The following is a 15,717-nucleotide window of genomic DNA, read 5'->3' as shown; positions in this document are numbered from 1 at the left end:
TATTTGATAATTTAGCTTTTCAATTTAGAGCAGCACTAGTGAGAACACCGTTATATCTCTGGATTTGAAGAAATTATGCAACTTTGAACCAATGACATTTTTGCCTTACATAGTGTGACCCATCCTTGCCTAGGTTTCTTATTACAAGATATATATATATATATATATATATATATATATATATATATATATATATATAACCCGTACACCTTCAAAGAGGAAGGTGAGTTGATTTGTTTTTCCTTTTTAAGTTTTAATTGTGTCAGTTAATAATTACTATTTGCAAGGCCTAATTAGTTAATTTGGGGCCATGAATTAGTTCGATAAACAGCATCAGATCTACCCTCTCACAGTATGAGGAGTGGTCAGGCAGCGAGGGTTCTCCTATATTCTAAGAGCTCCTGCCATATTTTAAAGACTCTGAGTTTTCCACTTGACCTCTTGTATTTTGTAGGGAGAATCCAGAGAACATGGAGGATTGTAAGGAAGCTTTAAAAGTCAGTCAGTCCTCCCTTCCCATTACTTCTAACCACCTTGCAGTTAGAGGGTTGTGCCTAGTGCAGGTGGACCTGGAAATAGTCTGGAATACGATGACAGAGAACTGCGCACGATAGCCATCTCCGCCGTTAGTTTACCAGTTGTCTGTTTCTGTCAGTTATGACTTTGTAATTGGTTGTGTTTTATAGAAAATTGTTAACTGATGCACAGTTCATACTTTTGTATCTATCTATCTATCTATCTATCTATCTATCTATCTATCTATCTATCTATACACTATATATCTTTATATAAACATATATCTTTATGTAGAAGCAAATTATAAGTGGATATTTTTAATTGCTTAAGAGTTGGTAGTCATAGCATGAAAAACAAAAGCATATGATTAAAGAAATTTTAATTTACTTGACAAAAAATTTGAAATGAAATTCAATAAGCACAGGTTTTATATGGAAGCCGAATAGTATATGTCTTTCTCACAGCCTGTGGGAGTCAGAAGCAGTTGGATCTCTCTGGATTGAGTTTGAGGCCAGTATGGGCTACAAAGTGAATCCCAGGAGACCTAGAGCTGTATAAAAGAGATCCCTGTCTCAAACAAACACAAGTGAATAAACTCCAAAAAACCCATGGTATGGAGAGGAAAATTGAATTACAGTTAGACAGAGGTTTGATTTGTTGGTATAGGTTAGGTGACTAGGCCTTATCTTACAAACAATTTAAGGTTCTTTGTGAGTCGTGTTAAAAATGTGGTACCTTAAACTCTGGAGTTTGATGAACTGTTTGTTCTCATTGTTCTGAAACTCACAGAACTGTCTGGGCTCTCTCACCCTTTCCTGCAGGATCCGAGGCGTCAGGACCTCAGCTTTTGCCAGTGCGAGCACTCAATGAAGTCTTCATTGGGGAGAGTCTGTCATCCAGGTACCTTGAAGCTTGTGATCTTGAATGTGGAATTCAGTGTTTAAGTACTTCTTCTGATGTTTTCATTTAATTTCTACAACCTGGCTTGTAGAAGTAATAATATAAGTAGGAGAAATTATTTAATAGAATTTCCAGACCTGGCACACATGTTGTTACTAGTCTGTGAAACTTGACGTTCAGCACCTCCTCAGGGTCCTCACTGTTCCGTGCTGACGCTGGAGGCTCAGGAGAGGGAGGTCCTGGGCGCACATTTCAGGCGGTGTGTTTCTTAGGTAGTCTGCATGAAGATTTCTCTTTTTTAGACTGAGTGGAGTAGCACATTCCTATGTTCCAGCTGCTCAGCAGCCTCTAACAGTCTTGTTAAGGCTCAGGAGCTTGAGGTCCTGGCTTGGGCAGCCCAGGGAAAACCCATTCCTGTCCCAGCTCTCTCCCACCTCCATCTCCCCGCTCCTCTCTCATATACATGTCTCATATACATACATCTCTCACACATACGCTTTCTCACACACACACACACACACACACACACACACACACACACACACACACGTCTCTCTCTCACACATATGTCTCTTTCACACGTTCCCACACACATACAAATCCTCTTACTACATATACATTTCTCCCCCCTTCTCTTTCATACTCATAAACATACACACATATGCAATGGAGGAAAAATATCTTCACTTATTAGTGTTTTTAAGGCTGATTTGCTTATTGCTTCCTTTTGTACAGGATCCAGTTATGAATCACACACAGCACTTTGCTGTTGTGGCTTTCTGCTTATAAAATTAAAAATTACTCCTTAGCCTCACCTCATTTTTGTCATTTGTGATACTAATACGTCTGACCAGTCTGAGCTGGTTGGTTTCAAGATGCCCCCAATTTTATGTCTGTACTACGTTTGCTTGTAAACTTCGGATAAGGCGTTTTTTGATCGTGCTACTTAGTTGTTGATGTTTCATGTAACCCTAAGGCAAGTATATTGATGGTTCAAGGTTAATGTCTTTATTAAAGGCTGGAGATACATCTCAGGGACGGAGTGCTTTCCCAGCATGTGTGAAACACACACACACATACACACAGTTACCACTATTGTTAGCTAAAATTAATTTAATGTAAACATGTCAGATATACTTTATTACTCACCAACATTTTCCTCCCACCTTGAAAATACCTGGTTACTCGCATGAAATGACCACCAGGAAATAAATCAGTTTCCCTGTAGTATGCTATGCTTGGTTTTCCTGTTTGGTGATTGTGTAAATTTGGTGCAGAAACTAGAGGTGAGTTCTTGTCCTTTCTACTACAGCAGTCATATGACTCTCTGAGAGCGTATCGTTGAATTCCTGGGTATAATGTGTGGACCCCTGCCAGTTCTCTTTTATTGCAAGTTCTATCCATCATAACTAGAATTGACATCCACATTTCAAGTAACAGTGCATAAATAGATTTATTATATTATCGATACAGTTTACATTAAAATGATGACTAATAAGGCAGAATTGTTTGAATAATTCTTGGATTACTGTAGTTATTTTGTTTATAATATTTATGCAATAAAGATATATTTTATGCATATTGTATACCATGTATAAGTCACTGGGGATACAAAGATGTGTATGAAAAAGGTGAGGTTGGTAAAAATGTAAGTTTTTAAAATTCTAGAATATTCTTTCAAGAAATAAAATATTCACAGGAAATTTATTACTTAAGTATAAAATGTATTTATTTTAACATATTAAGGCATATGAGCTATCTGTCCAGAAATTTTTGTCTCATGTTGCATGCGATATTTCACACAATGTGGAGATGATAGTAGGTTTTGATGTATAGAAGAGGAGGAGAGGAGGAGAGGAGGAGATGGTCCAGAGAGCATCCATTGAGTTGAAAAGAGTTGTGAGTCTGTGTTTAACTACAGGAGTCGTTTTTAGCTTACTTTACTCTGTTTTATAGAGGTGTGGCTAGCTGAAGCAAGCTGCTGCCTTTATGGCTACGCACTTTGTATTTACTGAAGAGCGAGTGTAGAGGAGGAGGGAAATTGGACCCGGATGGCAGACTGGCAATCAGTGAAGTCTCACAGGGTGGTGTCTGCTGCTCTTTTGTTCTTTGGTGTCTCTCCTTAGGTCTCGAGTAAGATCAGTGCTTCAGTTTGAGGCTGATGAACGTGGTCTAACTATTCTGGAGGCTTTAGGGCTAATTTTAAAGACTGTGACTAGACCCTCAGGCAAAGGGAGCATGAGCACATGGTCTGTCGTCCGTCATGCTGTGTAAATTATGTCCTGTTGCTTCACGCTCTCCTGGCAGCCCCGCGAGGAGGGAAGCTGTAGTTAGCAGTGAGTGCAGTGAGATCCAGAAGGGCACATAAGTTGTGTAGGTCATGTACTTATTTAGAACCAAAAATATCATTTCAGCCCATTATTTCTGATCCCAGACGTGGGTTGAGGCTTTAATGTGCTCCAGAACCTTACATGCTTTGCTTGGAAAATATGAAACGCAGCAATGTTTTTCCTGCCTCACTTTCAATGTTCTTAGATTGAAGAACATTTTAAAAGCCCATGTTTTTTCTTTTCTGTCTGTTCTAACCTAGAATGCCTTATTGTTGGGCTGTAGCAGTGGACAATTTAAGAAGAAGTATACCCAATCTAAAGGGACTGTGAGTTTTATTGCTGCCTTAAAAATAATTTCCCTCAAACAAAAATCCTGTGAATTGACTAATCCCAGTAAACCTGCATGCAGAACGGCACTAAATTGGCTCACCATTTTGGACTCAGCATCTCTCAGCTGGCTGTAATTGTCTCCCATTCTCTTCTGTCTCTCCGCTCTCACTCTCTTGTTTCAGCTTGGTCTAGCACTGTAGCAGACATTGCTGGGGATTTTGCTGGTTTGTCTGTACATAATAGGTTTCTAATGTGATTTTTCGAGTAAGAAATAACTTGACCCATGAAATAGATTAGACCTGTTGTTATCTTTTCTAAAGAACAGAAATGAAAGAAACAATGAAAAGTTATATTGTGCAAAACTCATACTAGAGGCTTGGAGAAGTTGAAGGAATTAGAATAAGAAATAAATTACTATAGTGATAGTGTTTGTATGTTTAATAACTTATTTTGAAAACCCATATTTTATTAAGAGTTGAACTTCTTAATTTGCTGAAGAAACAATCTAATGTTTATGAGTGACACCATTATTTTAAGATAGAATTGACGCAGTAGGCTTTTACATATTTCAGAAACTACTTCTGCTATCCAGTCAGTATTTAAAGAATAGTGTAATGTGCTGGTGTCAAAAAACTCATTTTGTATTTGTAAAATATCCTAAAACATTAATTGTTCAACAAATTATATTGTGATATTATTTTTAGTTTTGTCTGCTGATATAGAATTGGTTGAGGATTTCCCTTATGGTGTTATTTGTTAGCCTACTCCCATTTAAAATGGCTTAATAAGAATTGAGTGGCAGCTACTGTTCTCACAAAGAATTAGGTGTAGATGGAGTCATATGAGGGACCAGGTGCCAAGAGTGACACCAGCTAAAGATGAAATTGTTGGCATTCTGAAAGGAAGCTGTGTGTGTATTGGGTTCCATCAGAGCAGAAGCAGCACTGTTAGGAAAATGTGCGAACCCTCGTCTGAAACACTAATGTATTGATAGGAAGGTGGCGTCTAGATTAGGCATGCAGTTAGGTTTTTTTCCTTCTGATTTTTTTTCTACTTAATCAATATTGGAATTAGCATGATGATATATGTGTCTGCTAAGTCAGATAGCACTTGGTCAAGGTGATTTACTTAGATTTCAGGAATTTTGAAATTTTATTTTTTACTGGGACCCTAACACAGCTCAGCAAACAGTTTTCTATTTTCAATTCCTAGGGCTTCCTATTATGAAATTTCAGTTGATGATGGCCCATGGGAAAAGCAGAAGAGTTCCGGCCTCAATCTGTGTACTGGCACAGGATCAAAGGCCTGGTGAGTAAGTTAGGGTGTTGCCTGTCAAGGTGTGTGAACTATTTTAAGTTAAAACATTGATTTTCTGTCTCACATGGATGCCTCCGAGTTCTCTAATATGCAGGGCGAGCACACTGTTGCAGGACACATTCAGTTTTTCCCTTCTGTGTTCCATGCATTGTTTACCTCTGTCATTGTTTACCCAGACGCCATTGCTAGAGGAGAAACTTTGCTTCCTACAATCTCACTCTTACCTTCTTGCTATCCTTTGCCCTCCCCTCTGCACAAACTGGTCTCAAAAGCCTGTGCTTTGCACTTCTTGAATCTTGGCCAACTTCCTCCACTTCTGCTGCTGCCTTGGTCTGGCCCCATCTCTTTTGGTAGATGGATATTCTTTGTTCCTGACCTCCTTTTCTCCTGTTGTCGCTTAAACCTACAACAGAGTAATCAGTGTAAAGCAGAGTGCCACTGGGAAACACGCGTAGAGAATGCCCGTTTTGTGCTTTACCACTTTGCTTGGCACTGTGCACACACTGCTGAGTTTGACGCAGCAGCCTGGTGAAATGTGGCCATCGCCATCCTGCCCTCTTTATCCCTGTCATAGCCTTTCCCTGCCCATCAGTCCTCTGCAGACACCACAGACTGCTTGTAATTCCCAGCACACACCTTGCTCTCCTTTAGCCTTTTGTTTTTGTTCAATGCTTCCTCCTGCTTTGAATTTCTGAATACGGTTCACTTTCCATCCACTGTTAAAGCATCCAGTCCTCAGATGCCTTTCTCTGGAGGAAGTCGCCATTAGCCTCAGTGTCTTTCACAGCACAGGGACTGGATCCCCTTTGTCTGGCACCGGTGCTTCTCTCAGCGCTCTCATGGCTCCCATGTGTCACTAGTCTGACGGGGCATTTGGAGGGGTGTGAAATGGCTGCTAGGATTTTGTTTCAATTTCTGTGTGTAGTAGGTTATAGTGCCTAGTACATATTTATTCAGATCTTTTTTAAATGAAAGAATGCATGCTCTCAGAACCAGCACAAGCAGTGTTTGTTAGACTGATTTTATCTGGATTTCATCTATATGTGATGGAAGACCTAAAATCCCAGCACCTCACCTGAGAGTTGTGGCAAGAGGAGGGTAGTTTGGAGCCCTTGGGTACTACATAGTGAGATTTGGCCTCCCAAAAAATTTAAAATCTCCCTTATCAAATGCCATTTTAAGTTGGGCTTGTAAATGTAGAGTTTGTTGGTACTTTTTCAGCATGGCTTTTGAAACGTTTTATTCCAGAACATTTTAATTTGTGTAAAAAACATAGACAAAGAGAATCTAGTGTTATGAATCTGCATGAACTCGATTCAGTGATAAATCCTTGCCTTACATTGTTTGCTATATACACTGATTTTAGTGATGAATCCTTGCCTTACATTGTTTGTTATATACACTGATTTTAGCTCTTTCCTCCAAACTATTCTGAAGTAGTTTTCAGAAATCACTTCATTTTGTTCATGAGTAGTAATCATACATTTAAAAAAATAAGTTAGTCTCAGCTAAATAAAGTATTTTGGAAAAAAATATTATTTTAAGAGATAGCTTACCATGTCATTATTTTGAGGAATAGCAAAACGACCCTTTCTAAATTTTCTGATCATTTTAAAAATTAATCATTTGGGCTGGCAGCAGGGCTCAGTGGATCAAGGCACTTGCCACCAAGCACATCACAACCTGAGCTTGTTCTCCAGGACTTGCATGGTTGAAGAGGATAAATAACTCCCCAACGCTGGTCTCTGGCTTCCCTGTGGGTGGCAGTGTGTGCATACTTCCTGTTCCCCATCCCACTTTCTCCCCCAAACCCAATAAATAATTGTAACAGTGTATTCTCTGATATGTTGAACCATCTCATATGTTAAATTGATGCAACAACGCGCAGCCTTTGTTGGTCGTGGAAACTCCTTTTCTACTGAAAATGGTGAGCAAATCTGTTGAAATCGAAACTGAGAATTAGGAATGGTTCCTTGAATCTTTCTTGTTTCTTCCACAGCATTCTCCTTAAGAACGGGCATAGTGCAGAACTGGAGTATAGGCTAGGGAATCAGAGCTTAGTAAACCAGTTAGTAGCTGTGCCATGGGAAGGGAAAGATTAGGATACTGTATCTTAATCCTGTCTTATGATTCTTGATAGAGAAAAAAATGTTTAACTGACCTAAGTTTTTGTTTTGAGTATGAAATGTGTAGAGATGTGTGACTCAGTAGCTATAACAGAAAAACCCTAATCTCAGTGGCTTAATACATTAGAAAGCTTATTTCTTATTCTCATAAAGTCCAGTGGGCAGTCCCAGTGGACAGGTGGCTCTCCTTTAGTGACTGGGAATGGGGTAGGGAAAGGGGCAGCTTCTGCCATTCTGTGGCTCTGCTATTTCCTTCCATGGTGACTTAGGTTACTGCATTGAGCTGTGGAATCAGAAACTGTGAACTTACTGTTCATGGGAGGCTGGCCAGCAGGCATTCACTGGGACCCCCTTCTAGCACCTAGTCACATGGTTACACAGTGAGGGGCTAAAAGGTGGAGATCTAATCATGTGTGTGGGCAGGAAAGTGTTGGAAGAAAGCTCTTTGCATATCAAACATTGAGCCACAGGAGCAGGACACCAGGATTGTAGTGCTCGGCACGTGAGTTGTCCCTTCTCATCAGTCCTGGTTAGTGTGGTCCATGCTTGTACCCCATAACCTGGCAGCAGTTAGTGTCTTAAGACAATGTGTGGCAATAAACTTGACTTCTTATCAATATTAAGATTCTTTGTAGAGTTGAGTAATAGGTTAATTCCAAATCTTTGAGTGTTTAATTGCTTTCCAGCTATAAGTTCTGTATACCTATTAAGTATAAGGATACTTTCCCTCTCATACCCATGTCAATAAATTTTTGTTTTTAACCCCCAATTTGTAGTTGTCTTAATTTTAAGAAGTCTTTATTGCTAAGTACATCATGCATCTTCCATTTTTAGTGTGCTTTTAGGATGGAAACAGGAATTATTTGCTTGCTTTTTTCTAGGTCATTCAATATCAACAGGGTTGCAGCTCAGGCTGTTGAAGATGTATTAAATATTGGTGAGTACTAAAACAGCTATTCTGTATTATAGAACTATTGTGTACTATGTAATGTACCTGCTTAGTGTTTGCTATTGTGCAATGTACAATAGTAACTGAAGCTATTTCCCCCTTTCCTCTGTCAATAGCAAGACGACAAGGAAGTCTGACTCTCCCGTTGAACAAAGAATTGGTAGAAAAAGGTTAGTACCACATAGTATTAGTTACAGATAGCTTATTTATGTCAGCTTTGAGAAAGAACAGTGTTATGTGTATCTACTTAACTAGATGTTACAACACTGCCTTGTTAAATGTAGCTTAAAAAGGTAACTGAAAGCAGGGATTTCAAGAAAATTTTTTAAATTGCAATATTATTTATTAATTTATGTTGTGTGAGTATGTGTGTGCGTGTGTGCACATGCACGTGTGTGCATGCATGTGTGTGTGTAAGTATGGCGCTTGTGGGGGTCAGAGCATAACTTAGAGGAGTTGCTTCTTTTCACCAAGTGAGTCCTGGGGATTTGAACTCATGTCGTTAGGTTTGTTGGCAAGCATCTTTACATGTGAGCTGTCTTGCCTGTCCTGAAGCTGGAGTTTTATGGTCACCATGAAATACAGCCCATATATCAAGACGCTACAATTATAAATACATCCTGGGTGATAGAAGATTTGTGTGCTGTAAGAAAATGCATATCTAGATTCATGCTGTCCAAGAAGGTTTTTCCATATTCATGGTCCTGCTTTTTATGGTATTAACACTATCAAATAGATTCTGATCATTTTCAGTTTGGGACTTAAAAGATTTTAATCATGGCTTGACAGTTAGCATTAGCACTAAATTGATAACAAGGAAAGGAAAATTGACACCTGCAATTTCTAGTTCTATAATTTAGTGTACACATCATGAGGACTAAGTAAAGATACATGGTGGTAGAGGGACCTTGAGTTGATCACTCCTCAGTGCATACATGAGTCAAGCAATTACTTTGTGCCTTATGCATTAATATGTATTGACATTATGTCAAATGCAAACCTGAACACAGTAATCATAAAGCAGCTGAAATTTGTATAATTCCTATTGAAGTTGCATCCAGAATACAGGGATAGATATTAAGATGTGTAAAGGCTTTACTGAGTGAACACTTCTTTGAAGATTGAGCTATCTACAGAAACTAGAAGGTCAGTAGATGTCACTGTCACAGTATCCTCAAACCACTCTTGAAGTTTCTTTCAAAGTTAGTGCATTTTCTGTTTCGCTTTTTGTGGTAAGTTAATTATTTTTTCTTACAGAACCAAATATAGGTTTTTAAAATCTTAATAAGGATTTCTAAGAGATGATACTTTTAGTAGTTCCCAGACTCATGGTGCCATGAAGTAACTCCTGGGTCCCTGGGCATGGCAGGGGCTGTAGCGCCCAGTCAGACACTAGGGTAGAAGGCAAACAGCACATAGGCCCTAGCTCCTCCTGTGTTCTGTGCTGCGGTGATATTCAATAGGCTATGATCACTAAGTGCGTTGTCAACTTAAAATATTTTCTAATTAGGATGGGTTTATTGAAATATACCTTATTACAAGTTAAGGAACATAACACACGCATGTAAAATTGAGATATAACCTCATTACAAGTTAAGGAACATACACATGCATGCAAAATAGAGATATAACATTCACACATGTAAAATTCTAACAGTAGTTCCACAAATAATATGGATTATTAGACAGTCTGTTTTTTTTTAATGTGGTACTTAGCTAAACTTCCATTTGTAACTCTTTGTGTAGTTGTTCTCATTTCTTCTTTGCTCTTGGACTTAGCCATCCTCCTGCCTCCCGAGTAGCTGGGACTGCGGACGTGTGCTGCCACGCCTGGCTTGTGTTGCTGTCTTTCACCGATTTGTTTTGCTTGCCAGGCCTCAGGTGCTTCTTTGTTAGAATATGCGTCCTAAAAGTGTATTCAAATATCCTGAGATGTGCAACCTCACTGGAGAAAACTCACCGCCTTTTGTTGCTCAGGATTGCATTTTCCTTATTATTAACTCTGATGTGATACTGGAAGGAACTTGAGAACTCGGGTTTCAGTTCTGAGTTTGTCCTAACTCCGTAATTCCTAGCTTTGTATTTGTGTCCCCTCCCCCAAGTTGTGCCTATTTCTTCTCTGTTGTGAGTGATGAATGCTTTTGTGGGTTAATAATTGAACCTGATAGTCACTGGTTTCTAAGGCTTTTTATGGTAGAGTCTGTAATAGAGTTACCAAGAGATATGCTCCCAAGTAGCCTTTGAACACATGCTTCAAATTGAAAGTGGTTTGTTTGTCATGTGCTTCTCAGATGTGACCATCCTTTATTAAATCTACTGTTTTTCCTTACAGTAACAAATGAATATAATGAATCATTGCTCTACAGTCCAGAAGAACCAAAAATACTTTTCAGTATTCGAGAGCCAATAGCAAACAGAGTGTTCTCAAGTAGCCGTCAGCGTTGTTTCTCCTCAAAGTAAGCATCCCTAGTCACTTCTTTCATCCCAGTAAAACATTAAGAAAGGAAAAACAAAACAAAAAGACACAGAAACAAGCATAAAAAAAATGCTTTTCTTTTTGAGACATTGAGACCAATGTACTTTTTCTCCCCCCAGGAATAACACTTAGCAGGGAACATCTTAGCATTTTTTTTTTTAATTCAGTTGAGATTTATTTTTACAAATCTAAACTCATTTGTGTGTATTTCTTATATTTAAGTGGCTTAAGTTTGAATGATAACTAATTAGAAGGCTTCATGGGTGAGTTGAAAAGATACTGTAAGCGTACATGAAATGCTTCAATAACAATGTTGATAAATTGCTCTACACCAGGATTAAGAACTTCAGAGACTATTCCAGTAAGGAAGCAAAGCAGCAAAGTTCAGAGAAAGATATTTGCAAAAGATACCTGGTCTATCTTAAGGTATTTGAGAACAGTGTCTGAAATCACTGCTCCAGTAGCCAAAACTTTGTGAGCATAGGCACAGTGCCACAAATGGAATTCTGAGCTTTACTTCGTGTGGTCAGAATTGCACTGCAAAGTGTTGAGTTACTTTGTAGGTACAGTGAATGTATAGTGTACATGAGATGTGAATTTTGTTTAGACTTGGGTTTCATCCCTAGTTACTTCATACATATAGGCATGCATATATGTAAATATTAAACATTTAAAAAATCTTATCTAAAAGATTTGTTTCTAAGAAATTTGGTTAAGAGATACTCAGTCTAAATATAAAAATTCTAGCAAATCAGTAAAAGGCAGCCACTGCATTAAAAAAATAAAAGCCAGTGATATTTGGTCTTCCCCCAAGGCAATAAATATCTTAGAAAAATGCTTGACCTTATTATCCCCAAACTAGCATGGCTGAAATGAAGTTTAGGAATGCACACTTCACTACAGTGATAGACAGTAGACAGTGCGTGTACTTGAGGAGGAGCGGGCAGGCAGAGAAGCTGGGAGAAGGTGTTGCTGCTGTGTTCATGAACTGTACATTAGTGAATTACCTCTTCTCTGGTTGCCTTACATAATCCACAAGTAAAATTTTACATGAGAATGCACTCTTGCTCAGTACTTAAAATCTTTGTAATGGAAATACCTCAGTTACATGAAAGTAACCTGGCAACTACGTTGAGTCTTTTAATTTTCTTTTCTTTTCTTTTTTCTATTGATAAATATTAAGTGAATGGTTCTACCTTGAATTTTAATCTTGAGATGTTGATAATGTACCTATATTGTGTACAGTCACTGATTGTCAAATCAGAGAGTGACTAAATTCTTAAAATCAAGGCCAATAAGCTTTTGGTTATGCCAACAAAAGTCAGAATTTCCTTAGTGTTAAGACTGCTTGATATTTAATGAGACATCTCTTTCCACTAGAGTTTGCGTCCGTTCTCGATGTTGGGATGCCTGCATGGTTGTGGATGGAGGAACTTCTTTTGAGTTTAATGATGGAGCGATTGCTTCGATGATGATCAATAAAGAAGATGAGCTTCGAACTGTGATTCTAGAACCGTGAAGGATTTCCTCAAGAGACAGATCTGATTACTAGAAACATATTTTTTTTCAGCAGATACAGATGACCAGCCATAAACCTACCTTATTTCGGTTCTTACTGAGACTGGCTACCACTAGGCAGAGGGGACAAAGTGGGGTCCATGTGCTCTCTGTTCCATTCTGATAGACAACAGCTGTTCACCTGGGAGAGATGATGGACTAAATGGGTTAGAATTACGTTGGTTAAGTTTCTGTATTATTTACAGTTGGTAACCAAGAGTATTGATATTCTTTAGAAAGGCAGGTTAAATAAATAATATTTAGGATTTCAAATTTAACTCTACAACCCTTTTTGGTTTTGTTTTTTCTTCCTAACTTTGTGGAATTGGCTGTGTGTCATTTGATTAGTGCATTATTTTTATAGTTCCTAAAAGTAAAGATTTTTAAGAATTTTGATGGAGAATTTTGATAATCATGACGTTGACATAACTGAAGTTGGTACATGTGTTTTTATATATGTTAAGAATTTTCTAATTCTAGGAAATGATGAAATCACTATTAATTGAAAAAAATCAAATCATTTAAAAATATTTGTAGGTAAATTGACTTCTTTTGGTTAATGTCAACAATGACAGATAAAATACATCTTTTGGAACAAATCATGTCTTGTAAATGTATTAATTTTTCCATAGCAATTGTTGGTCAAACTTTTTGTTTTTTGAAAAATAACTTGATTCCAGTAGCCCCCCTCCTGTTTTTGAATCTCTAGTATGAACTCAAGGATTAGAAGGATAACCAGAGAGCATGTTCTGTTAGGAGTTTGGTAAAATGTTCAAACCTTCCTTTAGTTTTAGGCATGTCAGCAAGAGAATAAGACATAGTTTTGGAATTGCCTTACTTTAGTATTGTGGTTTTCATTTACTGTATTCCAAAATTTAAACAATAGCTTTAGATGATAAAATGTCAGCACCCCCCCCCCCAACTATGAAAACCACTTTATCTTTGAAGGAATAATTTTCACATAATTCTTGGTCTCTGTAAAGGTCATTAATTTCCACAAAGAGCTCCCACTGCTGACTGATGAAATGGTTTTCTGTGCCCTAGCTCAGCGCGGAGTAGGTTTCACTTGTTTTTTTCATTGACGAAGTTTTTATTGAAGACTCATTCTGTGCCATCTGTCATGATATGTCGTATAATGAAGTGCTGGATAGACACTGAGATAGACTGTTGGTGGAACTCAAGCCTAGAATACCTGAAAGCTAGGATACGTGATCAGAGAGATCATATGCTCTCAGCTTTGCCAAACTCAACATGCTGCTCGTTGTTAAAAAATGAATGTCAATGTGCAATGCAATCTAGGTTCGTCTAGGCTTTACTGTTCATCAGAATGTGTTTTCTTGAGGCTGTCAGCAGCAGGAGATACGTTAGTGATTTTGCTGAGCCAAATCTTAATTTCTAGTTTAATTTTTTAAATGATATATTTAAGATACCAGTTTATAATGGAAGTTAAATTCCACACTATAGAAATTCCCCTAAAAGGCTTAAAATACCTTGTAAGGAATAAAAAGCCACTCATATCCTTACTATATCTGGGAAATCTGGTTGTTCATGCTTTTCCACAGATCCATCAATTTGTCCCATTAGCTGGTAACCAGCCGTGTGGGGGTTGTTCATGAGTTACACTTGGAAAGATACTAAAATTACTGACTGTGCTGTTTGCAGTCTAACTTCTGCTCTATGGCAGGCAGGGATTTATTTGTAATAGGTAAATGGCAAAAAAATTTAATACATGGAGTGTCAGAAATGTCTTTTTGAATGGGTTAACCTTTAATGACCACTGTATGAAAATAAAATTAAACCATTGTCTGTTCTTTTTTACTTTGTTTCTTTTCTAAATTCTTATGAGGTCACTGCATAAAAACTAAATTTCCTCTGAATACCATGTTTCAAGTCTATCCCCAAATTCATGTCCTCTGTGCACTGTGTAGACTTGGTTCATTGGCATTTCTTGGCAGAATGATAGTCTTTATTCATAGATCAAAATGCTTAATTCAAAAATGTATTTTTCATAGATTTAGTTTAATTCCATAGTTTATATTCTTGAATGGAAAGCTTTCACGCACAAAACAATTTCATTTTTAGGGAAGTAGAGTAACACAAATAATTATAAAATAGCCACTTGGGCTGAAAGTGGCTCAGCACTTAAGAGCTCTTGCTGCGCAAACAGGAAGACCTCAGTTCATATCCCAGCAGCCACCTAAAAGGCTGGCTGTGGTGGCCCTGTGCCCATAGCAGGCGTTGCGGCAGAGAACAAGTGGCTGGAGCTTGCAGGCTGCTAGTCTAGGACCGGGTGCAGTGAGACTGCCTCACAAGACAAAGCAGGTCAGCAGACTTGCTCACCAGACATCCTCCTGCAGCACCCCCACACACGTGTGTGCGTGTACGTGTGTGCACAGAGATCCTCACACACAATGCTAAGCTTTTTTGTACATTAAGGAAGGTACTTTAAAGAAAATCAAGGTATTTTAAAGAAAATCACTGATTGGATAAGGAGCTTGGTTCTTGAAGACCCAAGTGTGGTTCCCAGCACCCGCATCAGGCAGTTCACAAGAGCCTACACCTCCAGATTTTCTGGCCCCCACAGGCCCCTGTATGCACACACACAGTATTTAACATGGATCTCACTGGAAATGGAGTCTGATACCGTCTCCTATTGTGCAGAAGTCACCCCTGACTTTTTGGTGTTAGATCTAACTGCAACTTAGGAAGATGAACAGTGTGGCTGGGAGGCTTAACTTAAGCATTTTTTTTTTTCTTTTCAAGGATGATTTAGTTAAAACCCAGACTCTGGAATACAGAACACATGACCTATCTTCAGTAAATAAATTTCCAGGGATGAAAGAAAACCTAGAGCTTAAATTTCTTAAAGAATCATGTTAGGAGACTGATGAGAACAATCTGGGAGTGGTGGCACAGGCCTGTAATCACTGGGGGGCACATGAGTCAGCTGGATCAAACAGCCATCTTGAGGCTAGTGTGAGATGTGAGCTCTTGTTTCAAAACCAAAACTGTTCAAAAACACACAAAAAAAACTGGGAGACAGCTCTTCAACGCCATCCTTTCATTCAGTGCTTACAGTTAATGCCACATCTCTACCATATATATATATATATATACACTATGGTGTTTATAAAATTATAAGTCTGAGTTTTGTTTCAAAATTACTTCATATGGGGGCTGGCGAGATGGCTCAGTGGTTAAGAGCATTGCCTGCTC

General features: G+C 38.4%; 1 protein-coding gene across 2 annotated transcripts in view; it reads left to right on the top strand.

Annotated features, from left to right (window-relative positions):
• The window catches only part of Nadk2 (NAD kinase 2, mitochondrial), a 47,273-nt gene extending 32,950 nt beyond the window's left edge, over positions 1-14,323 (top strand). The window contains exons 7-13 of one of the 2 annotated variants that reach the window (XM_075975913.1): positions 1,338-1,416; positions 4,007-4,072; positions 5,289-5,384; positions 8,401-8,456; positions 8,585-8,638; positions 10,801-10,924; positions 12,325-14,323. In XM_075975913.1, coding sequence (XP_075832028.1) covers positions 1,338-1,416; positions 4,007-4,072; positions 5,289-5,384; positions 8,401-8,456; positions 8,585-8,638; positions 10,801-10,924; positions 12,325-12,463 — 614 coding nt within the window. In that variant the 3' untranslated portion in view covers positions 12,464-14,323. The remainder of the gene's footprint in view (positions 1-1,337; positions 1,417-4,006; positions 4,073-5,288; positions 5,385-8,400; positions 8,457-8,584; positions 8,639-10,800; positions 10,925-12,324) is intronic. The other variant, XM_075975914.1, reaches the window with a different exon arrangement.
• The last annotated feature ends 1,394 nt before the right edge of the window (positions 14,324-15,717 follow it).

This window comes from Microtus pennsylvanicus, chromosome 6, assembly GCF_037038515.1.
Source record: "Microtus pennsylvanicus isolate mMicPen1 chromosome 6, mMicPen1.hap1, whole genome shotgun sequence".
Classification (NCBI taxonomy): Eukaryota; Metazoa; Chordata; class Mammalia; order Rodentia; family Cricetidae; genus Microtus; species Microtus pennsylvanicus.
Note: the sequence above shows the minus strand (reverse complement) of the source record. Positions and strands in the feature narration are given on the sequence as shown.